This window comes from Corella eumyota, chromosome 7 (genome assembly GCF_963082875.1).
Source record: "Corella eumyota chromosome 7, kaCorEumy4.1, whole genome shotgun sequence".
NCBI lineage: Eukaryota > Metazoa > Chordata > Ascidiacea > Phlebobranchia > Corellidae > Corella > Corella eumyota.
This window is the reverse complement of record NC_137496.1, coordinates 1,666,302-1,691,217: the sequence shown is the minus strand read 5'-3', so window position 1 is coordinate 1,691,217 and position 24,916 is coordinate 1,666,302. Positions and strand designations below refer to the sequence as shown.

Below are 24,916 nucleotides of genomic sequence, written 5' to 3'. Positions count from 1 at the left end.
TTTAAAATAATGTTTAAAATTCCAATCTAACAAATTTATTTTTTATTTAGGTACAAGATCAACTGGTCCAACAACATATTATTTTGTCATTAAACTAATATAAAGTTTTTTTCTTTAATATGTAACATTTTTAGAATCATAATTGATCATATTCATAAACTATTGAGTTATGACTTACAACAATGCCATAATTATTTGTTCCTACATAATTATACTTTTATACCTTAAACTTATTTTGTCGTATCTTAACTCTGTGACCCAGTTCTTAAATATTGTTAATTTCAAGATTAATAAAATTTGTTTTCAAAAATAGATCAAGTTTAAAAGCTTTCTGAATCTTACAGATGATGGAAGCAGTAAAGGGAAGAACAATGGGGACAACGAAAGGTTTGTGGAGGATGTTGCAAGAAAGACAATAATGGAACTTCTAAACATTTTGGTAAGAATTTAAAGTGACAATGTTTTATAAAAATTAAAAAAATGAACTTTATTTTAATTGAACTAATGATTTTTAAAATTTTTTGCCAAACATCTTAAACTGTTTAAAAATATAAACTTTTGACATATCATAGTTTGTTGCTTAGCAATATTTAAAATAATGTTTAAAATTCCAATCTAACAAATTAATTTTTTATTTAGGTACAAAATCAACTGGTCCAACAACATATTATTCTGTCATTAAACTAATAGAAAGTTTTTATCGTTAATATGTAACATTTTAGAATCATAATTAGTCATATTTATAAACTATTCAGTTATAATTAAACTAACTCTGCCCCAGATATGTCTTACAACAATGCCATAATTATTTGTCCCCACCTAATTCAACTTTTATACCTTAAACTTATTTTGTCATATCTTAACTCTGTGACCCAGTTTTAAAATATTGTTAATTTCAAAAATAATAAAAAATTCCAAGAATAATAAAAAATTGTTTTCAAAAATAGATCAAGTTTAAAAGCTTTCTGAATCTTACAGAAGATGGGAGCACTAAAAGGGAGAACAAGGGGACAACGAAAGGTTTGTGGAGGGTGTTGCAAGAAAGACAATAATGGGACCTTGACATTTTAGTAAGAATGTAACATGACAATGTTTAAAAAAATGAACTCTATTTTAATTAAACTAATGATTTTTAACATTTTTTGCCAAACATCTTGAACTGTTTAAAAATATAACTTTTTGACAAATCATAGTTTGTTGCCTAGTAATATTTAAAATAATGTTTAAAATTCCAATCTAACAAATTTATTATTTATTTAGGTACAAAATCAACTGGTCCAACAACATATTATTCTGTCATTAAACTAATAAAAAGTTTTTTCCTTTAATATGTATATAACATTTTTAGAATCATAATTAGTCATATTCATGAACAATTAAACTAACTATGCCCAAGATAAGACTTACAACAATGCCATAATTATTTGTCCCTACATAATTAAACTTTTATACCTTTAAACTTTTTTTATGCCATAATTATTTGTCCCCACATAATTATACTTTTATACCTTAAAACTTATTTTGTCATATCCCAAACTCAGTGACCCAGTTTTAAAATGTTGTTAATTTCAAGATTAATAAAAAATTGTTTTCAAAAATAGATCAAGTTTAAAAGCTTTTTGAATCTTACAGAAGATAGGAGCAATAAAGAGGAAAACAATGGGACAATGGAAGGTTTGTGGAGGATGTTGCAAGAAAGACAATAATGACCTTAACATTTTGGTAAGAATGTAACATGACAATGTTTAATAAAAATTTTTAAAAATGAACTCTATTTTGATTAAACTAATGATTTTTAAATATTTTTGCCAAACATCTTAAACTGTTTAAAAATATAAATTTTTGACATATCATAGTTTGTTGCCTAGCAATATTTAAAATAATGTTTAAAATTCCAATCTAACAAATTTATTTTTTATTTAGGTACAAAATCAACTGGTCCAACAACATATTATTCTGTCATTAAACTAATAAAAAGTTTTTTTCTTTAATATGTTACAGCTTTACAATCATAATTACTCATATTCATAAACTATTGAGTTATAATTAAACTAACTCTGCCCCAGAAAAGTCTTACAACAATGCCATAATTATTTGTCCCTACATAATTAAACTTTTATACCTTAAAACTTATTTTGTCATATCTTAACTCTGTGACCCAGTTTTAAAATGTTGTTAAATCTAAGATTAATAAAATTTATTTTCAAAAATAGATCAAGTTTAAAAGCTTTCTGAATCTTACAGAAGATGCGAGCAGTAAAGGGGAGAACAATGGGACAACGAAAGGTTTGTGGAAGATGTTGCAAGAAAGACAATAATGGAAGATCTTGACATTTTGGTAAGAATGTAAAGTGGCAATGTTTATTAAAGAATAAAAAATGAACTCTAATTTAAATGATTTTTAAAATTTTTTGACATAATATAGTTTGTTGCTTAGTGATATTTAAAATAATGTTTAAAATTCCAATCTAACAAATTTATTTTTTATTTAGGTACAAAATCAACTGGTCCAACAACATATTATTCTGTCATTTAAATAATAGACAGTTTTTTTTGTAATATGTAACATTTTAGAATCATAATTAGTCATATTCATAAACTGTTCAGTTATAATTAAGTTAACTATGCCCAGATAAGACTTACAACAATGCTATAATTATTTGTCCCCACATAATTATACTTTTATACCTTAAAACTTATTTTGTCATATCCCAAACTCAGTGAATCAGTTTTAAAATGTTGTTAATTTCAAGATTAATAAAAAATTGTTTTCAAAAATAGATAAAGTTTAAAAGCTTTTTAAATCTTACAGAAGATAGGAGCAATAATGAGGAAAACAATGGGACAATGGAAGGTTTGTGGAGGATGTTGCAAGAAAGACAATAATGACCTTAACATTTTGGTAAGAATGTAACATGACAATGTTTAATAAAAATTTAAAAAAATGAACTCTATTTTGATTAAACTAATGATTTTTAAATATTTTTGCCAAACATCTTAAACTGTTAAAAAATGTAAATTTTCGACATATCATAGTTTGTTGCCTAGCAATATTTAAAATAATGTTTAAAATTCCAATCTAACAAATTTATTTTTTATTTAGGTACAAAATCAACTGGTCCAACAACATATTATTCTGTCATTAAACTAATAAAAAGTTTTTTTCTTTAATATGTTACAGCTTTACAATCATAATTACTCATATTCATAAACTATTGAGTTATAATTAAACTAACTCTGCCCCAGAAAAGTCTTACAACAATGCCATAATTATTTGTCCCTACATAATTAAACTTTTATACCTTAAACTTATTTTGTCATATCTTAACTCTGTGACCCAGTTCTAAAATATTACTAATTTCAAGATTAATAAAATATTGTTTTCAAAAATAGATCAAGTTTAAAAGCTTTCTGAATCTTACAGAAGATGGGAGCAGTAAAAGGGAGAACAAGGGGACAACGAAAGGTTTGTGGAGGGTGTTGCAAGAAAGACATTAATGGAACCTTGACATTTTGATAAGAATGTAGCATGACAATGTTTAAAAAAATGAACTCTATTTTAATTAAACTAATGATTTTTAACATTTTTTGCCAAACATCTTAAACTGTTAAAAAATGTAAATTTTCGACATATCATAGTTTGTTGCCTAGCAATATTTAAAATAATGTTTAAAATTCCAATCTAACAAATTTATTTTTTATTTAGGTACAAAATCAACTGGTCCAACATCATATTATTCTGTCATTAAACTAATAGAAAGTTTTTTTCTTTAATATATAACATTTTTAGAATCATAATTAGTCATACTCGTGAACAATTAAACTAACTATGCCCAAGATAAGACTTACAACAATGCCATAATTATTTAGCCCTACATAATTAAACTTTGATACCTTAGAAATTATTTTGTCATATCTTAAACTCTGTGACGCAGTTTTAAAATGTTGTTAAATTTAAGATTAATAAAACTTTTTTTCAAAAATAGATTGAGTTTAAAAGCTTTTTGAATCTTATAGAAGAAGGGAGAAGTAAAGGGGAAAACAGCGGGGCAACAAAAGATTTGTGGAGGATGTTACAAGAAAGAAAAAAATTACACCAAAGAAAATAGAAATGACAACTTGTGATATAAAGAGGTAACAATTTACTATTATTTAATTTACCATTTTTAATCTTTCTTAGGTTATTAAAATTGCTGTACAGAAATGGCAAACTTAATTTGTCAATCTCCAGTAAGAAAATTAAAATTTAAAACTTCACACTTATGGTTAAACTTAACGTTTATCTTATCAGATGATCAAGAAAGTAAAGAACTGAATTTCTACGCAATCCGAGGCAGTGTTCGATAAATGAAATCAAGCAAGGAAATCCTATGAAAAAAGGTGATGTTGATTGTTTTTTATTGCACTGATCTAATCAATTAAATTATTCCAATTTAATAAATTAACATTTATGGCTGGGGTAATTTAAGTTTTTTGATAAACATATAGATGGGCTAGCAGGCATTTTATATTTTTTGTCTTCACTTAGTTTTAATAATTTCAATTTATTTAATTTAAAACAATTAACTTATCACAAACTTTTGATTATTTTTTGGCAATAAATTGTTTTGTTGTGCATGTCTACTGTAGACACATTTTGGGTTTTTGCTGCGTTAGTTTGACAGTTGTAAGTTGTGTGGTTTAGTTGTTGTTGGTTTTCGATTTGTATGGTTTTGTTGGTTGAGTGGTTTAGTTGTTGTTGGTTTTCGATTTGTATGGTTTTGTTGGTCTTGTGGTGTAGTTGTTAATGGTTTTCGATTTGTATGGTTTTGTTGGTTGAGTGGTTTAGTTGTTGTTGGTTTTCGAGTTGCATAGTTTTGTTGGTTATGTGGTTTAGTTGTTGTTGGTTTTCGAGTTGTATGGTTTTGTTGGTTGTATGGTTTAGTTGGTGTTGGTTTTCGAGTTGTATGGTTTTGTTGGTTATGTGGTTTAGTTGTTGTTGGTTTTCCAGTTGTATGGTTTTGTTGGTTATGTGGTTTAGTTGTTGTTGGTTTTCCAGGTGTATGGTTTTGTTGGTTGAGTGGTTTTGGAGTTGTGTGGTTTTGTTGGTTGTGTGGATTAGTTGTTGTTGGTTTTCAAGTTGTATGGTCTTATTGGTTGTGTGGTTTAGTTGTTGTTGGTTTTCGTATTGTATGGTTTTGCTGGTTATGTGGTTTAGTTGTTGTTGGTTTTCATTTTGTGTGTTTTTGTTGGTTATGTGGTTTAGTTGTTGTTGGTTTTGGAGTTTTATGGTTTTGTTGGTTGTGTGGTTTAGTTGTTGTTGATTTTCCAGTTGTATGGTTTTGTTGGTTATGTGGTTTAGTTGTTGTTGGTTTTCCAGGTGTATGGTTTTGTTGGTTGAGTGGTTTTGGAGTTGTGTGGTTTTGTTGGTTGTGTGGTTTAGTTGTTGTTGGTTTTCGAGTTGCATGGTTTTGTTGGTTGTATGGTTTAGTTGTTGTTGGTTTTCGAGTTGCGTGGTTTTGTTGGTTATGTGGTTTAGTTGTTGTTGGTTTTTCAGTTGTATGGTTTTGTTGGTTGAGTGGTTTTGGAGTTGTGTGGTTTAGTTGTTGTTGGTTTTCCAGTTGTATGGTTTTGTTGGTTGAGTGGTTTTGGAGTTGTGTGGTTTAGTTGTTGGTTTTTATGGTTATGTGGTTTAGTTGTTGTTGGTTTTTGAGTTGCATGGTTTTGTTGGTTATATGGTTTAGTTGTTGTTGGTTTTCGAGTTGTATGTGGTTTAGTTGATGTTGGTTTTCCAGTTGTATGGTTTTGTTGGTTGAGTGGTTTTGGAGTTGTGTGGTTTAGTTGTTGTTGGTTTTCCAGTTGTATGGTTTTGTTGGTTATGTGGTTTAGTTGTTGTTGGTTTTCGAGTTGTATGGTTTTGTTGGTTATGTGGTTTAGTTGTTGGTTTTCCAGGTGTATGGTTTTGTTGGTTGAGTGATTTTGGAGTTGTGTGGTTTTTGTATTGTATGGTCTTGCTGTCTGTTGGTTATGTGGTTTAGTTGTTGTTGGTTTTTGAGTTGTATGATTTTGTTGGTTGTGTGGTTTAGTTGTTGTTGGTTTTACGGTTATGTGGTTTAGTTGTTGTTGGTTTTCAAGTTGTATGGTCTTGTTGGTTGTGTGGTTTAGTTGTTGTAGGTTTTCGAGTTGCGTGGTTTTGTTGGTTGTATGGTTTAGTTGTTGTTGGTTTTTGAGCTGTGTGGTTTTGTTTTTGCTTTGACAGCGTTGTTGTTAGTGTTGTATTTTGATTTGTATAGGTTTTTGATCGGAGGTATTGTTTTGTTTTTGTTGTTGGTTTTATCGACAAAAAAGCATTCAAAATTTTGGATAAGTTAATTTTTGTAAATTAAATGAATTAAAACTAGTTGAACAAAGTTAAGACCAAAAATATATCATCATTACCTTAAATCTTTAGAAATAACGATATTATTTATTCTTTTGCAAAATTATTTGGAATTTAAATTCCACTTGCTAATTATCTATATTTTTTGAGGTAAATTTCCTACTGTGATGTTGCAATTTTATAATCCACCTCCAAAGTGGTAAGTCGATCCAAAGAAGCTATTTCTTATGAAGAAATTACAACCAAATAATTGTAAATCAGTTAAAATGTAAGCATGCTAAAACATGTGTCTTGAAATGTTTTTTTTTTTAACCCATGTTTTTAAAGAGTTGCTACTTTTTCTTTGCGTAATATATTATTTGTATATTTAATAAGAATAATTTTAAAGTTTAATATCTTCTACAAAGTTGTGTAAAATTTTATTTAAATTTAAAACATTTAAAGTGTCTTAAAACAATAATAATTGTTAAATAAATATTGGACATTTCTTTTACTTCAAAGTATTATTTATTACTTAAGAAAATCAATATTTAATTTTAAAATTGTAATTTTCTAATCTTACAACATATGTTAAGATTAATCATGTTTGATAGTAATGTAAGTTGTTTAAAATATTTTTAGAAAACCATCTACATGAATGTGTGCACTATTGATTGACAACACAATCCAAAACAAAAAAATTGCCAATCGTATTTAGCTTTTCTTTTTTTGCCTATTTCGTAAGGTAAGTGTAAGTTTATACTAAATGTTGTACAAACAACTGCTTTTAAATAACATATAAAGTAAATATGATTATCATTTCTGTTCTTCGCCGATTTTTGGACTTTACCCTTTCATACATAACATATCTGGTGTTTTGTATCTAAAAAAAACTACTTTACTAAATCCCGACGGTTGCTTTTATTGCACTGCATAGTGAATTACTTTTCGCCAAGAAATAGAAAAAACAGGACAACGTTATAGTCAAAAAAAAATCAAACTGCAAAATAATAAATATATCACAAAAAAAACAATAAAACACTTAAAAATGAAAAACAAATTGCATAATAAATATAAATCTTTATGTCACATACTAGCTTTAGGTTGCTAGTTAACAATAAGCATTATAGCACCAGTGACAAAGTTCTATTCTTTTAAAACAAGAAAAATCAATTGTCTAATTGGCAAAATATTTGCTAGTACCGATGTATCACACAATGACACTTTATAAAGGTGGTAAATTAAAAAAAACTAAACAAATAAATAAAAATTCTAAGATAAGAGAATCTAAAACGTTTGAACACCGGTTAACTTTCTTATTTCTTCCCAAGTTAACCAAAAGCTAAGCGACCACGGAGCCATTCTAGACCAAATTGGAATAAAACCTTTGTACAGGGCAAAAAAACCCTCTTTATTTATAGTCCTTAGTAAGCAATCAATGGATGACTTGTAAAACAGTCCGCGACCATTTTTATCACGCGGTTGGTTCATAATTCTGGTCTTTACCACATCTGCTGGTGTGCCGAGGGTTGCTGCAACCAACCCACTGCAACCACTTCCCATCATGTGCACAACCCAGTTATCCTGAAGTGAAGTGTTTTTTAACAATGCTTGTTTAACTGTGTCATAGGTTGCTAAGTCACCCATGTTAACAAGAGCAGCACGCTGGACATTTGGTACCCACCCAACCCATAAACCCCTTATGCCCCCAGTTTTTACTGTTGTTCGTATTGCATGATACACACTCTTAACCCTAGGAGGCTTTCCCTCCATTTGCCTTCTACCATCCATTTGCATTTGTACTTTAACTAAATCCATTGGACTTGTAACAAACTGGCCAATTGAACCAGCCAGAAGACCACCGATGGCAGCCTTGTAAACAGGAAATGAACCATCATTGTTACGACCTAAAACATTTTCCCGCAACTGTTCATAAACTCCCATTCTAACCCCTGTGTATATAAGGTGTCGATACACAGCAGGTGGTAAACCCTGCCATAGTTTTAATAAACCCTCCTCTTTTACTATACCAATTGCAACTCCTGTCATGCCACGTTTAACAACGACTGATGTGCTACTTCGTGCTGCTAATTCACCTTGCAGTTGTAATCTCGTCTTGGTGAGATCCAATGGAAAAGTGACTGTTTCGGCCACAGTTGCTGCAATTGCAGATGTGACATAGTTTATAGTGATATTCTGTAGGTGTTCATTCATTTTTTAAATCCACTATAATTTAACCTAAAAAAAATCTTTATTAATACATGACACATTATTTGTTAAAAACATTTCGTTGACCTTTTAAAGTTTTCTATAACAAAAATTGCGCAACTAATTGTTTTTTATTAATTTTAATGTTCTGACTTTGACGATGCATTTCACACGTCAAAAATTTCAATAATTAGTCTATAAATAATATATATAGAATGTCAATCTGTCAGTAAATATACGCTATCTGGCTATCGTGAATTATTTATTGTCTTCTAATACAACATTCTCGTATTACAGGGCAGCATAACACGAGTGATCGCAAGTGCCTTTAAACAAACTTTGCACCTGAATTCTTCACGACCAATCAGCGATCGAATCGGTCAAGACAACGCCTACGTAATCGTCCACTCACTGATTATAGAAATAGAAAACTGTATAAACACAATGTAGGTTTTAAGTTGGGTTTTTGATTTAAATTTTTATTTTTCGTAACTTAAGAATAAATTCTCTTAATTTTGATATCCTAATTGGCTAAGTTACAAATTTAGAAAAAAATTATTAATAAAAATTACGTCATTTTTTGTTTTTGTACTTGTTGGCAATTTTATCCTCGTTTATGCAAACACTTTGCTTAGTAAGCAAATATAAAAGCGGAACTCGACAGATAAGAATCAATTTTATATCTGGAAGTTTTAGGTTTAGGCGTCTGGCGGAATTAAACAGTTTAGATACGTTAAGACTAAATGAAGAAGCGTTTATATTTTTGTATGTAACTTGAATTTTTATTTTTTTAAAGGCTCACTAACCACTAACAGACAGACAGACTAATAACTAAGAACAGACTGACAGAAGAAGTAAAACAAAATGAGAGGAATTTTTTTTATTGTTTTGGTCTTTTTGGTTGCTTTTCTACAAACAACAAATGGAGAAAATACTACAATATCAAGTACACCACCAATAACTACAACTACTGCCGGGAATTCTTCAACCATTGGCACAGCTAACCATGAAAGTGAGTTTTTTTTTGGTTTTTTGCGCATTGATAAAAGTAAATAATAAATACGATATACAATTAATATTACAACAATGCGACAGGAAAAAATGACAAAATCAATTTAATGATTTAAAACAGTTAAACTATTTATAATAGTTTTAAGTAGAAGTCAACTGCCCAATAACATTTTTACTGTAATAACTGTTATAAGCAAGATTACATAGATGTTGGAAATAAATTTTTAAATATTCAATTTACTTAACAGATAAACTTTTTCTTTGAGAATTTTATGTTTAATTTATTTTTTAAAAAGTTGAACTTAAAATGTTACTTTAATGTTCATAATAATGGCAAGGTTTAAATCATGTATTTGATTTTATCGTTTTTTTTCTTATTTCTTTATGTGAAAAGGCCTTCTTCATGATCTATACATCAGTTACTCTGACCCAGTTTAGGATATTATTGATTATATTTGCCTTATAATTTGGTGGTGATTAATTGTTGGCTCAGCAGGAGTTTATAGCGCCATACTGATGGCCACTACACCATGAGAGCAGTGAGGATTGAACCAACAACCTCATGGAATGAAGCCACGTTTTATAATCACTATACAATTCTGCCGGTTGGCTATTCCATGCTACCATTACCATTGTTTATTGTATATCTATTTTTTTTCATTTTCAATAATGCTAAAAAAAACTATTGTTATAGCTTCAACTGTTAGCAATGCTACCGATGGCTCAACAATAACACCAGGAATGGAGGGTGATAATTCAACAACAAAACCAACAACAACAACAAAACCAACAACAACAAGCACCACACCTTCAACAGCCCTGACCACTGAGAGTAATTTATCAACCACTACACCTAACTCGACAATCACCACAGAAAAAACGACAACAACAACAATAGCTGTAGTGGTTCCACCTTCTAAGGGTTTTGATGTTGGAAGTTTCATTGGAGGTAAAATTTGTAATTTTTTTATTTGTATAGGCCATACATAGTTGCTTATTTTATGGGTGTCAATTTTCGATACAGTACCTCTAGAACTATATTATTAATGTTTAAAAGAAATTTAAAATCTTTTTGTATTCCAATTTATTTATAAAATTCCTATTTACACAATGTATATAAATATCTAGTTATACTGGTTTTAATTTTTTGGCTACATGTTGTTATGGAATGAACACTTGGCTTTGCTATGTAAGGTCCTGTGTTTAATTCCTGCTGCTCCCATAGACAGCATCTGCCGAGCAAAAACCATTAGGCGGGTTTATTGTTGGCATGCTAATGTTAATTTAAACTGACAGGGTAACAAATGTTACTCTATGTTGAGGCTTTTAACTTAAACTGTTAAACTGTTTCCATAAGAGAAATAATAAATTCTTTTTAACTTAGGTATGGTGCTGTCTGCTGCCATTATTCTAATTATTGGTCTTGGCTGCAAATTTTTCCGTAAAGAGAAGAAACCAGACTACAACACTCTTTAAGTGTACTTGGCTGCTTTTACAATAAATCTAATTCGTTTTTCCCTATAACCAATTATTTATAAAAGAAAATTTGTTAATTTTTTCTGTTAATTTAAAAAAATATAAATCTGTAAGTTTTTTAGATGTAGAATGAATATTTGCAATAACTTAATTCATATATCATGCAATAATTTTGTTAATGAGTTACTTTTAATGCCACTGCAGTAACTTTCATATTATGTAATCGCACTTTGGCATAATTTGCCATTTTTACTTAAGTTGCTTTATTATGTTATTGGTGTCTGTTTTGAACTACGGTGTCTTAAGCAAAACCTGAACCCTTTTTTTCTACAACAATTCGATATTTTATTTGACAATTTCTTTTTTGCAGTTGCTGTTATTTTGCACGAACTAAGTTCAATTTTTAAGGTAAATTTGAAACTGTAATATTAAACCTTTGAACGCTTTTCAATCCTTTTCCTAAAAGATCTAGTTGGCTAAAGTTGTTAGTTATTAGAGTTTAGCATTTTATTCAGTTATATAAAATTTTTGTTATGTTGTGTGTTTTAATTCATGTTAACATAAATATTGTTTATGATGTTTAGGTAGGTCATGATTAGATTTATCCTTTAGGTTGACTTTATGACCCAAACATACAGTAACATCCCTTACCCCCAACTAATTTCAAGTTGCATTTGTCGGATAGGGATATTTTAGTAAAGATTATAATAGACCGATTAAAAAGCTGCTAATTAATTGGCTCGGCTGGAGTTTATAGTGCTTTACTCAATGGTGCTACACCATTAGAGCAGTGGGGATTGAACTCAAGATGTCTTCCAGTAAAGCCAAGTGCGCTGGTCATTTTAAATTCTTTGCCATATGTTGCCTGGTAACTTAATTGTAAGTTGGTAATAGGAAAAGGTACACTACAAATTTGTGTCCTAGCTCGCCATCACTTGTAGGTAGTGGGGATTAAACTTGGTATATAATTTGGTAAAAACCATTACCTGTAACCTTTAGGCCAGGTCGCAGGGTTTAAGTGGCGTTTGTTGGTTTAGAAAATTTGATGGCATGTTTAGTTAACTTAATAGATTTTTAATAATTTCCTGCCATGATAATTGGTGGCGCGACTTGGTACACCTTTTTTGGTTATCACTTTTGTAGATCGTGATTCTTGATTACAACTTAATCCACCTGACGAGAATATATTTTCGGATCGTATGGATTGATTGACTACTAGATGGATAGAAGGATCGAATGGGTCGGATGTGTTAATGGGTAATCTGAATAGGTGAGGGTTGGGGTAAGGGTTTAATTCATAAAACTTCTTTGTTAAATTAAATATCCGTCAAATATGCATTTGAATTATCTAATATCTATTTAATATATATTTGATTAAGTTAATAAAACTCGATCCATTAATCCGTTCAATCCGTTGATCCGTCAAATATATATTTTTGTTAGGTAGATTAAGTCCGATTCGTGATTCTTTAGAATATGACGTCACTTTAAGTTGTCTTGCACTAAAATCCAATTTTATGTTTAAAGATAAAGCAAGTAATTTTGTTGATTAATTATTGTATTTATAACAAAACTTAGCCGTAGACTACCACATGATAGCAGTGAGAATCAAACCCTTTACCTACCGTATGTACGTAATAATGCTCAGCTCATCTGTGCACATGCGTTTTTTACCGTTTGTTATTTAAAAATAGATCATAGTGAAAGGTTGTTATTCTTTTTAAACAAATTTGTAAATTGTAACAATGATTATTCGGGTACAATCTAGTGAGGGCACGACAAGAATCGAACTTGCTAACGATGATATTATGGGCACTCTGTTGAAAAAGATTAAAACTCAATTTAACTTTACTGATCAAAATTGGAAGTTATATAAAGAACGAAATCGACAAAGAGAAATAAAGCTCAACTCTAGGACTAAGCTAAAAACTGTTGGTTTAAAGCATGGGGATATGGTTTATCTTCATGTATTAAATGCAGGTGAAAGACCTGCCTCATCTTTGTCACATCTAAACAGCAATGGTTTATTGTCGAGCAAGAAAAGTGACGTTGAAGAGGATGAAATCGATAAAGTGCTCTGGAAGGAAGAGGGAAGAATACAAAGAGCAGGTGCCAACAAAGGAATGTTTAAACTTGATGATTTAGCTGTAGAACCGTGGGATGAAACTTACTTAAAAGAAAAGGAAATTAAGTTTATGTCATTCCATGCTTTCATGCGCAAGCAAACTTCAGGTGTTGATAAAGGAAAGTTTTTTAAATTTGAAAACTTTAAAGCTGCTTCAAAATATAATGCTGGGGATGGAAAGATATCTGTTGTTGATATTCCATCAGCTGTTACTTTAAACCGACAGAAATATCGACATGTTGATAATATTACCTTTGAAAATCGTGAAATAGTAGATAGATTTTTAAATTATTGGAGGGCAAGTGGCCATCAAAGAATGGGTTATTTGTACGGACGCTATGTCCCCCATCCTGATGTACCTTTGGGTATTCGCTCTGAAGTCTGTGCAATATATGAACCTCCACAAGAAAGTACTGCTAACTCCCTCCTTCTTCTACCTGACTCACATGAAGACATAGTTGACATGATAGCCACCAAACTGGGAATAAGAAAAGTTGGTTGGATTTTAACTGACCTAATTGCTGAGGATACAAAGAAGGGAACAGTTAAACACGTTAGACATTCTGAAACACATTTTTTATCTGCTGAAGAGTGTATTACTGCTGCTACATTTCAAAATAAATACTTAAATCCATGTAGACTTGCTTCTAATGGGCAATACGGATCAAAATTCACCACTGTCATTGTATCTGGTAATAAAGATTTAGAGATTTCGTTTGAAGGGTATCAAGTCTCTAATCAATGCATGTCATTGGTAGCCGATCACTGCCTATTACCCACTATTGATGCTGCTGAATTGGGGTATGTAAGAGAGAGTACACCTGAATTGTTTGTAGCAGATGTTTACTATACTGAAAAAGATGAATATGGAAATGAAATTACTAAATTGGCTCGTCCATTGCCTCTTGAATTTCTTCTAACAGAAGTAATATTCATATTTTAATTTTTTAACACGATACTGTTAATGACATTTTTTTAAAAATCAAAACTATGTTCTAAACAGGTTCCTACAGCTTTTACAAAGGATGCCCAATACAGCTGCAGTTCAAATGCTGCTGAGTTTCCACTTTGTAATCGTGCTATTGTCGGACATTTGCAATCCCTTTCCGCTTTATCCAAATATTTGGATCTGTTCACTAATGAGAAGTTTGTTAATGCCATGTCAGACTTTCATGTGTTAGTTTATCTTGCAACCAATGACACAATTGCTCTAAAGGTAGGTTTTCTGTTTATGTATATATATTTAAAGATGGTTTTATGCTTAAAACATTATTTATCTTTACGCCACACATGAGGTCGTGGGTTCAATCCCCACTGATCTTATGCTGTAGCACCCTTGACTAAGGCGCTATAAACGGTACGAACTCCTGCTGAGCCAGCACTTAATCAGCAGCATAATTATCGGGCAATTATAATCCATAATATCCCAAACTGCCACAGGCAACTCGAGACTGGGTCGGAGTAACTGATGTTACTCTATTTTTAAGTCGCGCATTCGACTTTCCCACATCGAGGATAAAGATATATACAAAAAAAAAGTTACAATTTCCAGGGTGAAATGGACATGCTATTAGAAGCAGTAAAGAAACAAGACAACCAGCTTGCTCTACAATGGAGTCAAAGTTCCCCAAATTGGAGTACGCTCCAGGAGCTGATGAAGCACACAAGTCAATCGATGCACGGAATGTCCGGGAGCAGTGACCATCAGGACATGGATGCAGAGATGAGGGAGGCGATCCAGAGGAGTTTGCAACATCACTAAATTTACATTGAGTATGTAAGTTTTTCCATTTTAACTTTTTCAGACATTCACAAACTTTGATAAGTTATATTAAAGAGTTTATAAATATTTTTGTAGAGAATGATGCAAAATCCGGGCATTTGCTTTGACCTTAAGTTAATTGCCCATACCCAGTTCGTTCTACATAGTTCTATTTATTTTACCATTTAACTTGCTTAGCTTTGGGTTTTATTTTGCTGAGCATTTTTGTCCACTCAATATATGAAATAAAAGTTCAAAATTGGCAATACATATTCTACTAATCCATTTCTTCTAACTAAGAACCAAAAATCAATTATTTTAAACCAATTTTTTAATGAAAAATAATCACCAAAAAGCAAAACAATTTTGTTCAAACACAAACACACACAGTAAAGAAAGTTGAATATTTTCGAAACAAAAAAATGTATTTTCTAAATGTCAACAAATAAATATCTACACAATTTTTCAAGGTGTGCACAACGCAGCACCAATTCTTTAATTTAATAAACACTTCCGGCAAAGGACAGAATAACTTAATCCAATTTCTATAATTTAAATGGAAAGAACAGAAAGCAAAGAAAAATAAAAACAAACAACATAGAAAAGCAAAATAATTTCCTTAAAATATTTTGAAAATCTTTTTTGGGTTGGCATATATTATATTGTGCAAATATAATAAACAAAATTTTACTATACAACCCTATTAGAATTAGCAAAAAATTACCAAATATCTTACCAATTTATTAATTTTAGAATCCTGTATTTTAGTTTAAATGAAATTGCTATCTAAGTAAGGCACTTGAACCAGGTTTGTTGAACACAAATCAATCAAATTCAATAATTCTTATTTTTTGCTAAAAATCAATTTCCGCTAACGAATAAATGAAAAGATAAAAGAATAATAAAATACTAAATCAGACGAAGTGAGGCCTTCACTAAGAATTATTTCCTATATGAAGACTTTGAGATATATTATAGGCTAGCTGGAACAATAAAAATATGTTTACAGCTGTATTAGTAGCGGGTTTAAACACTTAAAATGTGTATCGAAATTTGTTTTTATTTTCTACGTTTAGGCGACGAAGGTTTAGAGTCGTGGCCTGATGGCCGTTTTCTGGAGGGTGAATTTGATCGCCCTCTGGTGTTTAATAGTTCAGCTCGTCTTTGGAATTCTTCGGATAAAAATGCAGTGAGGTCAGGGTGAAAATCTAAAGAAAAATTACATTTTTAGAACCTAATACAGGAGCCCTATTGGTAGCCTCAGTTGGTAAAAATTTAAACTACTTTAGAGTTATTATGATTCTTACTTTGTTGGCAGTTTCTTGTTTGTGAGGAGTTAGGATTTAGTTGTGATTCGCCACCAAAGCTTATTCCGGCCATTGCTCCATTAAGGCCTAAATAAAAGTCAATAAAACATTAACTATGAAAGGACACACCCACTATTAATAAACCCCTTTATTTATTTACAGTATATACTTACGACCATTGTTATTCTATACTCTTTTATATTTTATAATATAATACTATATACTGACATTATGAAATAGTATACTCTACTGTGAATGGTTGGGGTGTATTAAAAGGGTATTTAACAGAGGTCTATACTGAATTGTACTGTTTGAATAGTTACCATTTTCTGAAACAGCGTCTCTAAAAGTTTGCAATCGATTGTCTTTCTTCGATTCCTGGTTTCTAGATAATGAAGATGAAGGTCTGATAGCCCAAAGTGGCGGGGGTGGTGAGCGGCCACATAAATACCCGATTAAATCTTCGCGGCTGTAACAACATTCAGATAACATGGATGACAAAAGCACTTATACAGCAAAATTGACAAATGTTGTGTTTATTGAAAAATGTTGTGTTTACATGTCAGCTTTTACTTCCTATCACTTTAAATATAGCTACACATACTCTCACATTACAAAGGTTAAGATTTATAAAAATAGAAAATGATGTAATCTGTGATATCCAAATGAGTCAAACAACAAAGCTTTACCGAATATGTCTTCTCCTTTTTTTTGCCCATAACAAAAGTTCTTTGTTTCTTCTATGGTATCCACATTCAGATGCAAAATCTGACATTGTTTTACAGCCATCGGTGCCATCTACAAACAAAAAAGTTCACATCTTTTGGTTAAATATAATGTAGGACAAAAACATTTATATATTTTTATTTGACAAATAGATTATTCAAATTAAAGTATTTGATATTTAGTTTTACCTCTGTACATATTTGTGGCAAATTCAGCAGCATTTTGAAATGAAATCCACATTTCTTCCCTACCCTGGGCACGATCTATAAATCAAAAAAAAATAACATTAACTTTTGTAGCCCATATATTATTAGTTTAAAAATGTAAGTATGGTAACCTTGGTTTATACCTTTGTAGAGTTGGGCAATAGCCGATGCAGTGTTCTGAAACGAAAGCCATAGTTTTTGTTCCAAATCTTGATGTTCGCTTGCATATAAACTATCAGCAGTAGTATCACTTTCAGCCTGTATTACAAAAAATTACAAGGTAAAGTGGGGACAAATATCTAAACACAAAGCAGGAAATGTACATTGTCATTAGGTATAGGTTTAACAGGCAATAGTAGTTATAATTGGCCTATAAACAATAAACTAAAAAGTTAAGCTAAGTAAGGCATTTACCTCTCTTATACATTGGTCTTCCCAATTGCTAAACCATTTTCCAGGACTATGTTCTTGTAGTTCCTTTCCACTGCTATGACCATAATCCTTTTTGTTGGGTTTTTCGTCCATTATATTAGACGATGCCCTGGGTTCTGTCCGTTTGTCAAGGGCTAGGCCAACAAAATTTACTTCACAGTTAAAGCCACCAAACCCTAAACCACAGATTTCTAAGCCACTATGTTCTAAATGAGTAAATTGGCTTGTTATATACCTTAAATACATAAGGAATTTACGAATTATTTTGTTTGTGAATAAAAAGTTAAAATAACCTTACATTTCTACTTGCTATAACATTCCGACGAGGTCGAAACTTACACTATTCAGTTGTTGCAGCTAAGATAACTGTTCACTGTAACGTTAAAGCATAAAGGATCTATATAGGGTGGTTTTAAGCTTACCAACGCGGGGAGAAATCTTTTATTTACCTAACGAATGCAAAATTGCAATAGAAAGTTAACTATCAGTTAGCTAAGTTTGCGCATGCGCGATTTACCAGCTGATCAAAACCAATGATGCGATCATTGCGAAATAAAGAGAAAAAATGAATCCTTTCACGTCATAGTTTAGTTAAAAAGTAATAAAAAGTTTAATTTTTGTTAGGTATAATAAAAAGTTAAATTTTTGTTAGGTAAAAATTGCCTATTTTTATAAATCATTTTGTCATACTTTTAATTTGAAACCATAGCAACGAAACCCCTCAAAAAAATTTGATTAAAAAATATATATATTCAAAAAGGAATATCTAATAAAAACGTTAAAAAGTAATAATGGAAGATAATTTTTATGAATTAACGCCAGATCAAGAAGTGGAAAGGTTGACTGACGAAAACAAAAGTCTCACTAAGGAAATAAGTCGCATATCTTTTGCTTCAGTTCGCCAAACTGCAGTGTCGTTAACCAAAATTCCTAATCAGAAGGCTAGGAGTACATTGCTAACCAAGCCATCGTCAAAGACTTCTAACAGCGACCTTGAAGTTGATTTAAGCGGTACTTAGTGAATTTTTTGGTATAAGTTAACAATATGTGCTCATAAATTAACTTTATTTTATGGTTACTTCACAGAAACTAGCTTCAGACCTCTGCCATTTCATCGCACTGATGCAAGGTCAGCAGTTCCTAAATTTAACGGAACGGCAGACAGTAAAGTTCAATTAAAAGAGTACAGCGTTGATTTATCTAACTATGCCATTAAAGCACCAGCTGATGATTCTAAAGATGACAATGACGAACTTCTTCAAAGCTTAATTACATCTCAAAGTTTAAAGAAAACTGGACACTTTGAAAGTATAGAGATGCGTCCACAAATTGTTGAAGACAGTACCTCATTTAAATCTATTGGGTAAGGCACTATAGTTTTCTATTTGATAGTGCTAACTAAATACCAGTTGTTTTGCGTGTTATATATTAAAACCTTTTTTTAGTTACAACAAGCCAATAATCACCAGAGAAGTGTGCAAGAGGCTTATTGGCGAAATTGCATTTCAGTTGGATCGTCGAATACTAAAAAAAGTCTTCTCCCATCGCAAGAGATTGTACGGGTTTACAGTTCGTAATATTCAGGAAAAAATTGACGAATATTGCTCTGATTACTCAAAAGGTACACTTGATGCGATCAAGCAAGCTACGTTGACTAAAAAAAAAAAATATGTAATGCAAATTTTAAAGAAAAATTGTGGCTACAACGAAGCTTATCATCCAATATTTTCGGAAATGATTGTCAATAAATTTGGAGTTCTTAAAATACCAGAGAAAACTAATTACGGAATGTACAAAGACAAAGAATTTCTACGTTCTATTATATTGAAAACTATAGAGAACGAATCAGATTATACTTATGATACTATGGTTCTTTTAAATGGGTTGGTTTATTTGTCTGAATTAGATAATAAACCTATATTTATGTGGTAAAAATATGGTTATTTCTTTTGGCAAAACTAAAAAAACTTAATAGTTATTATAACAATATAATTTAAAGTATTATTTTTAAAATAAAAGTATGCAAATGACATGTAATTTTAGAAAAGAAAACATGTTATTTTTAAACATAGACAATGACGTCACGAGCAATTTATTCAAGCGAAAAAAAATCTAGATGTCAGTCACGTGATAATTTGACAATCAGTCAGCTGACTGTTTACTTTACCTTTAGTTTTTTTCAATTAAAATTGATAATAAAACAACAATTATTGATACAATTTAGGATTTAAAAGTAAAATTTTAGTTTGTTTTTAGCATATGGTATTGCTTAATAGCGTTGAGGATAGTTTAAAATTTAAATTTTAGCGAAGTAATCAAAGAAAAGCAGATCTAGTAATTTGAAACCAAAATTGTTCGTCTGTCTGTTTGTGTCAAATTGTAAACAGCCTGACAGTTGTAAATTTATTAATTGTTTTAATAACATAACTTTTTATTATTCTGTTACTTTATTTTTGATTTCAAAAACAAAAAAAATTACCATTTTTAACTTTTTAAATTAGTGACTCTTCTTGGTTTAGTTTAATGCCTGCACCGACATTTAAATAACTTTAAACTCTAGTTTTTTTTTATCAAAGTTACAGCTGTTATCGTGATTTAATAAAACTTTTTATTAAAATTGATAATGATGTTCTAACATTGGATTTTGGATTAATATTTTGTTGAAAGGATTAAAATGTCACAAGTACATGAACCTCCACTTCAGCAGTTAAGAATAACAGGTAGAATATTTCATACTTTACTATTATACTTAGGTTGTGTGAATATAAAAAAATTTGGCTTCTTTAACTACTGCAAGTTAAAATAGATCCAGTGAAAATATGTGCATTGATTTTTGCTAAGTTAAATGTCTTAACTAATAAAGGCTTCTTAATAAATTTGTGCTAATTTTTGAGTAATTTAATTCATGTGTATGCAACAAAATGACTATATCTACGGTTATTTTGCTTCTACTTTAACTTGTTTTTCATGTACTGATCTTGTAACAATTATTTTATCATATATATATAGTTTTGTTTTGCAAAAACTGATTTTTTATTGTTTTAGTTTTAAGAGGAGTATTAAAAACTTTGCCGAATAATTGGATATTTGGGGGAACAAAAACTCCTGACTCTTATGTTAGTGTGAGTGTTGATTCAAACCCACCAAGAAAAACACAAATCGCGACCAAATCAAGTCATCCAATATGGGAAGAAACATTCAACTTGTAAGTTTCTAATCTTTTAAGCTAAAGTTTTTATTAAAATGAAATAATTGGATTAAACTTTTAACAATATACTCATAGCTTAGAATTTCTGATAACCATTTGTGTTACACTGTATACATTTTATATATAATAGTAGTTGAATTTAGTTAATCATATATATAGTTGTATTAAATATTTAAAAACCTATTGCCCTGATACAAATGTTTAAGCATTACAATTTATACTATTATACTTTTTTTTAATATTAAGCTGTATAAATTTATAAAAGTTTGTATTTAAGTCAAATTTTTTTTCTGTGTAGACTTGTTAATATGAAAAGCGTTTTGGAGATAAAAGTGTTCAGTTATAGTGCAATGAAATCTGATTCTCTGATTGGTTCGTGCAAATGTGAAGTGGACAGTCTTCTTAAACAATGCAATGGCCGGTGTAAGTTGATAATCATATGTAAAATACAAAACTTATATTTCAATAAAAAAGATGTGTTAAAAATATTAAACTACCCTTTACCTAAACATTAAATTTTTTTGTTAAAATATGAATAGTAACTTAAAATAAATTCTAAACAAAAAATAAGAAATCTTTTTAGTCCTACTTGCAACGATGGTTTTATATAATATGTTTTTACTACCTTGTAATGGTTGTGATAATATAGGATAGTGAATTCTATAGATTTCATGGTCTGTTTGCGCACATGACTAGTCAATTATTTACATAAAACTTTTGTCGCGTATGCTTGTTAGTCATTCTAAATATTTTACTAATTAAAGCACAATTTTTATTTCTATTATTGCTTAGTAACAGCATGTGTGCAATTAAAGTTTTGTAATAAAACTTAATATTTTTTATTTTTATTTTGATCAAATGACAGCCTAAATCATTCATCCAGTATATATTATTATACTTACCAAATTTATTTCTTTTTGGTCTTAAAAAATGATTTTGAAACGTTTTACCGGTTAAGTGGTAATTAATGACATAAAATCTATGTTGTAAGTTCTGTCATGTATTTAAAGGATTTATAGTCACCACTATTATCAATCAATCATAATTACTCATTAATACATTTTATAATCTGCTGGTGATGCCATAGTTAAATCCTTATTTGTGTTATTGAATTAAAGGTTAAATAAATTTTGAATGGATTAATATTCAGTACAGAAACTTAATGTTCTAATCCACTTCCCTGGTTAACCTTTTACTATCTTTTGTAAAGAATAGAGTTTAAAATATTCTATGAATAATGCATTGATTTGGATTGATTACTATTTGTCAGTTAGACTTGTTTAAATGTAATATATAGACCGTGAAGTTATCTTTTCTATTTTTACAGATTGTAAACAAAAAACTATTTTATTCTACTAGAATAGTTGAAAAATGTAAAGGTTTTAAAAATTTATAAAAATGGGTTTATTACTATTTTAATTTTTATGGTTTAACTATTAAAAACATTTTTAATACCTAACTTTATGTAACAGTGGTGAAAATGGACAAGAACTTTCAACTAACAAGTGATAACAAATCACAAAGTAACGCTGGGGAACTTCAAATGCAGTTTGACGGTCTTGACTTTACAAGTAGTTACACTAATTCCGAACCACTTACTAATGGAGTAGCAGGTAATGTTGTGATTACATAACTTTAATATTTCATTAAGGTAAATGCTTAGTTGCTACAAACTTACCTTATTAGTTGTATAATTGCATGGATTGGTAAATTATAAAGAACTTTGTTTTAAAATATGCAATTTTAGAGGTTTTATTTACTGCAGAAAATGATCAGTTTTTGATAATTTAAAATGCATGTTATTGAATAATGAAGTCTCGTTTTTAGATCATCCAGAAGAACCTGCTTCTCCTCCCCCAATTCCTCCAAGAGTTATTCGTCCTCCTCCTACAACTCCAGGTGAGTTTTATTTTAAATTATTAAACTGGTGAGTTTGATTTAAAATTTTTTTAAATATATAATTAATTTTGATAATTTGTATACATCAAACTTTTTTTAAATCTGTGATATTGTTATAAAAGAAAATGCAGTCTAGACTTGTTTAAAATAATTATTTTGTGTTCTATTTTCTATCCTTTTTATTTCTTTTATAAAACTAATGTCCAGTTAATTTATTCCGTGTTTAGGTTATTTTTTAATTATAATAATTTTCACTGTTATAATAATAGTAATTTGTAGTTAATTAAAATAGTCTTGTCATAAATGGTTAAATAATAATTTAGCGAAATTGTAAAAGTTTTACAAAGCCCTTAACTATATCAACAAAAGTAACAAAATAGTTGTTATATGTAAATAAGGTTATTGTAAATATTAAAACATACTTTTGTATGTGTTTAGATGGGTTGAATGTTTAACAAATTTAGTATAAACATTTATATAACATTTACATATTTAATTCAATATAAAATTTCTTTTTAATAAATTGACTTTATAATGTAGTGCTTGTGTCTAAAACTAGTTTATTTTTTCCTAGATCAATATTTTATATTAGAATCATATTTTAAAATTACTATTTGTTAAATAACATAGAGTAGTGTTTTGTATTATTGATTAACTTGTTTTGTTTCAGTACTCTCTAGGCAATAACAATAACATCCTATTTTTAAAAACAAATTTATTGAGCTTCAGATTTAGGTTTTGAAATCATTTTTAAATCTGTTTTTGTGAATTTATTTATTTGTAAAACTTTTCATATGTATTTATGTTTATTTAGATTCAAATTCATCTGGCTCTGGAGGGACATCAAGTGTTGAAAATGGACATTCTGCCGTGCCAAACAACCCGAGAGTTAATGGAACAGAGTAAGTTACATTTTAATTTTTTTTAATGTTGAAAATTATGTTTTTGTCATTGGATATATCAATCTATATCAACCTATATAGTGTATAGTATTAGGTAACAAGCTAAATTACTAATCCTAGTGCGCAATTGTATGATTATTACTTAAAATTAGATGGTTGAACTTAAAAATAATTGTTTGACGCATTATGATTAACTGTTCATCATATGCAGTATTTTGGCATTCAGAATTTAAAATTTGATTTTTAAAAATTAAGTCGAATGTACTTAAAATTATTTAATCAATAAATTGAATTGCTTATTAAAGTGCATTCATAAAACAGTTCAATAAAGATAGGGTAGCTTGTAGATTGTATAAGTTAATTATTAAACTATATCAATAATATATTAAACTGATACTGTAGTGTATATCAAGTTTATTTACCAGGAAGAATATTAAAAAAAAAAAGAATTGCTTAAATTTTTGTTAAAAAATTATTGATAATTATTTTTAGCACTTTACTTGTAATAAACTAGCTTAATATTTTGAAATTTTAAGTAAAATGTTTTTAAAATTGATTTTCAGTGCCCCACCAGAACCCCCTTCTACTATTATTAACTCACGGGGCAGAAGAGCTCCCCCTGTTCCACCTTCACCAACCCCCACTCCTCAAATACCTTCGGCAACTCCTACATCAGGTAAAAGAAAAAAGTTTTTTAAATTTTTATAAAATTTTTTATAAAATAAATTTTACCCCTTTTTAGCCCCACCTGTACCCCCTCCCCCCACCACTTCATCATCTACAGCAATGACAACAAGAGGCCCCACCCCAGCTGGGGGTAATCAGACCCCACTTCCATCTGGGTAAGTTTTAAAATACATCAAGAATAAGAACTAAATTTTGTTTTGTTATTATTTTCAAATTTAGATGATATTGACTATTGAAAGTAAACAGTTTTTGTTTTCTGTTTTTTGCCGTTTCTTTTTTAATAGTTTTCATTTTTAAATCTTCAGCAAAAATCACATTTTTAACAAAGTTTTTGATTTTTGTTTGTTGTTTAACTAAAGGTGGGAAATGAGAATAGATAGAATGGGTCGAGTATATTTTGTCGACCACAACACTAAAACCACAACCTGGGAAAGACCCGAACCTTTACCACAAGGGTAACTGTTATTAAACTAAACCAACACTAATATGGCTTTAAATTGTTTAGTATAACTTAGTAAAAAATTGCTAACACATTTTGGTAATGTATTATTTCTGTCATTTCGTGTTTCTTTGGGTTATATCTGGTTTGTTTATTGAACTACAGTTGATCAACAATGTAAAAAAATCAAC

At 29.7% G+C, this 24,916-nt stretch overlaps 6 protein-coding genes across 7 annotated transcripts in view; 4 read left to right on the top strand and 2 right to left on the bottom strand.

Moving 5' to 3' along the window:
- Nucleotides 1–7,528: 7,528 nt before the first annotated feature.
- Nucleotides 7,529–8,569, bottom strand: LOC145758981 (mitochondrial uncoupling protein 4-like). The gene has a single exon (XM_082572691.1). The coding sequence runs from the start codon at nucleotides 8,549–8,551 to the stop codon at nucleotides 7,625–7,627; it is 927 nt and encodes a 308-aa protein (XP_082428817.1). The 5' UTR covers nucleotides 8,552–8,569; the 3' UTR covers nucleotides 7,529–7,624.
- A 683-nt stretch (nucleotides 8,570–9,252) lies between these two features.
- LOC145759649 (uncharacterized) lies at nucleotides 9,253–11,571 on the top strand. Its single transcript, XM_082573497.1, has 3 exons — nucleotides 9,253–9,557; nucleotides 10,251–10,505; nucleotides 10,941–11,571. Exons 1-3 carry the CDS (start codon nucleotides 9,410–9,412, stop codon nucleotides 11,030–11,032), a joined length of 495 nt encoding a protein of 164 aa, XP_082429623.1. The 5' UTR covers nucleotides 9,253–9,409; the 3' UTR covers nucleotides 11,033–11,571.
- Nucleotides 11,572–12,516: 945 nt separating this feature from the next.
- Nucleotides 12,517–15,154, top strand: LOC145759282 (nuclear protein localization protein 4 homolog). 2 transcript variants are annotated; one of them, XM_082573068.1, is made up of 4 exons: nucleotides 12,517–14,082; nucleotides 14,161–14,373; nucleotides 14,710–14,930; nucleotides 15,016–15,154. In XM_082573068.1, exons 1-3 carry the CDS (start codon nucleotides 12,778–12,780, stop codon nucleotides 14,917–14,919), a joined length of 1,728 nt encoding a protein of 575 aa, XP_082429194.1. In that variant the 5' UTR covers nucleotides 12,517–12,777; the 3' UTR covers nucleotides 14,920–14,930; nucleotides 15,016–15,154. The 2 variants fall into 2 exon arrangements, with proteins under 2 accessions (XP_082429194.1, XP_082429193.1); XM_082573067.1 differs by having other exon boundaries at nucleotides 14,710–14,934; nucleotides 15,016–15,152.
- An 84-nt stretch (nucleotides 15,155–15,238) lies between these two features.
- On the bottom strand, nucleotides 15,239–17,796 carry LOC145759473 (HUWE1-associated protein modifying stress responses-like). Its single transcript, XM_082573310.1, has 7 exons — nucleotides 17,573–17,796; nucleotides 17,302–17,416; nucleotides 17,141–17,215; nucleotides 16,916–17,024; nucleotides 16,550–16,695; nucleotides 16,227–16,313; nucleotides 15,239–16,127 (listed from the first exon to the last, which is right to left on the bottom strand). Exons 1-7 carry the CDS (start codon nucleotides 17,681–17,683, stop codon nucleotides 15,979–15,981), a joined length of 792 nt encoding a protein of 263 aa, XP_082429436.1. The 5' UTR covers nucleotides 17,684–17,796; the 3' UTR covers nucleotides 15,239–15,978.
- Nucleotides 17,797–18,740: 944 nt separating this feature from the next.
- On the top strand, nucleotides 18,741–19,522 carry LOC145759934 (speriolin-like). Its single transcript, XM_082573784.1, has 2 exons — nucleotides 18,741–18,953; nucleotides 19,036–19,522. The coding sequence occupies exons 1-2, from the start codon at nucleotides 18,907–18,909 to the stop codon at nucleotides 19,520–19,522; spliced, it is 534 nt and encodes a 177-aa protein (XP_082429910.1). The 5' UTR covers nucleotides 18,741–18,906.
- Nucleotides 19,523–20,171: 649 nt separating this feature from the next.
- LOC145760520 (NEDD4-like E3 ubiquitin-protein ligase WWP1) overlaps nucleotides 20,172–24,916 on the top strand; it is an 11,542-nt gene continuing 6,797 nt past the window's right edge. The window contains exons 1-9 of the mRNA XM_082574432.1: nucleotides 20,172–20,310; nucleotides 20,636–20,795; nucleotides 21,097–21,221; nucleotides 22,271–22,411; nucleotides 22,626–22,697; nucleotides 23,512–23,599; nucleotides 24,163–24,275; nucleotides 24,342–24,441; nucleotides 24,646–24,741. Of these exons, the coding sequence (XP_082430558.1) occupies nucleotides 20,265–20,310; nucleotides 20,636–20,795; nucleotides 21,097–21,221; nucleotides 22,271–22,411; nucleotides 22,626–22,697; nucleotides 23,512–23,599; nucleotides 24,163–24,275; nucleotides 24,342–24,441; nucleotides 24,646–24,741 (941 nt within the window). The 5' untranslated portion in view covers nucleotides 20,172–20,264. The remainder of the gene's footprint in view (nucleotides 20,311–20,635; nucleotides 20,796–21,096; nucleotides 21,222–22,270; nucleotides 22,412–22,625; nucleotides 22,698–23,511; nucleotides 23,600–24,162; nucleotides 24,276–24,341; nucleotides 24,442–24,645; nucleotides 24,742–24,916) is intronic.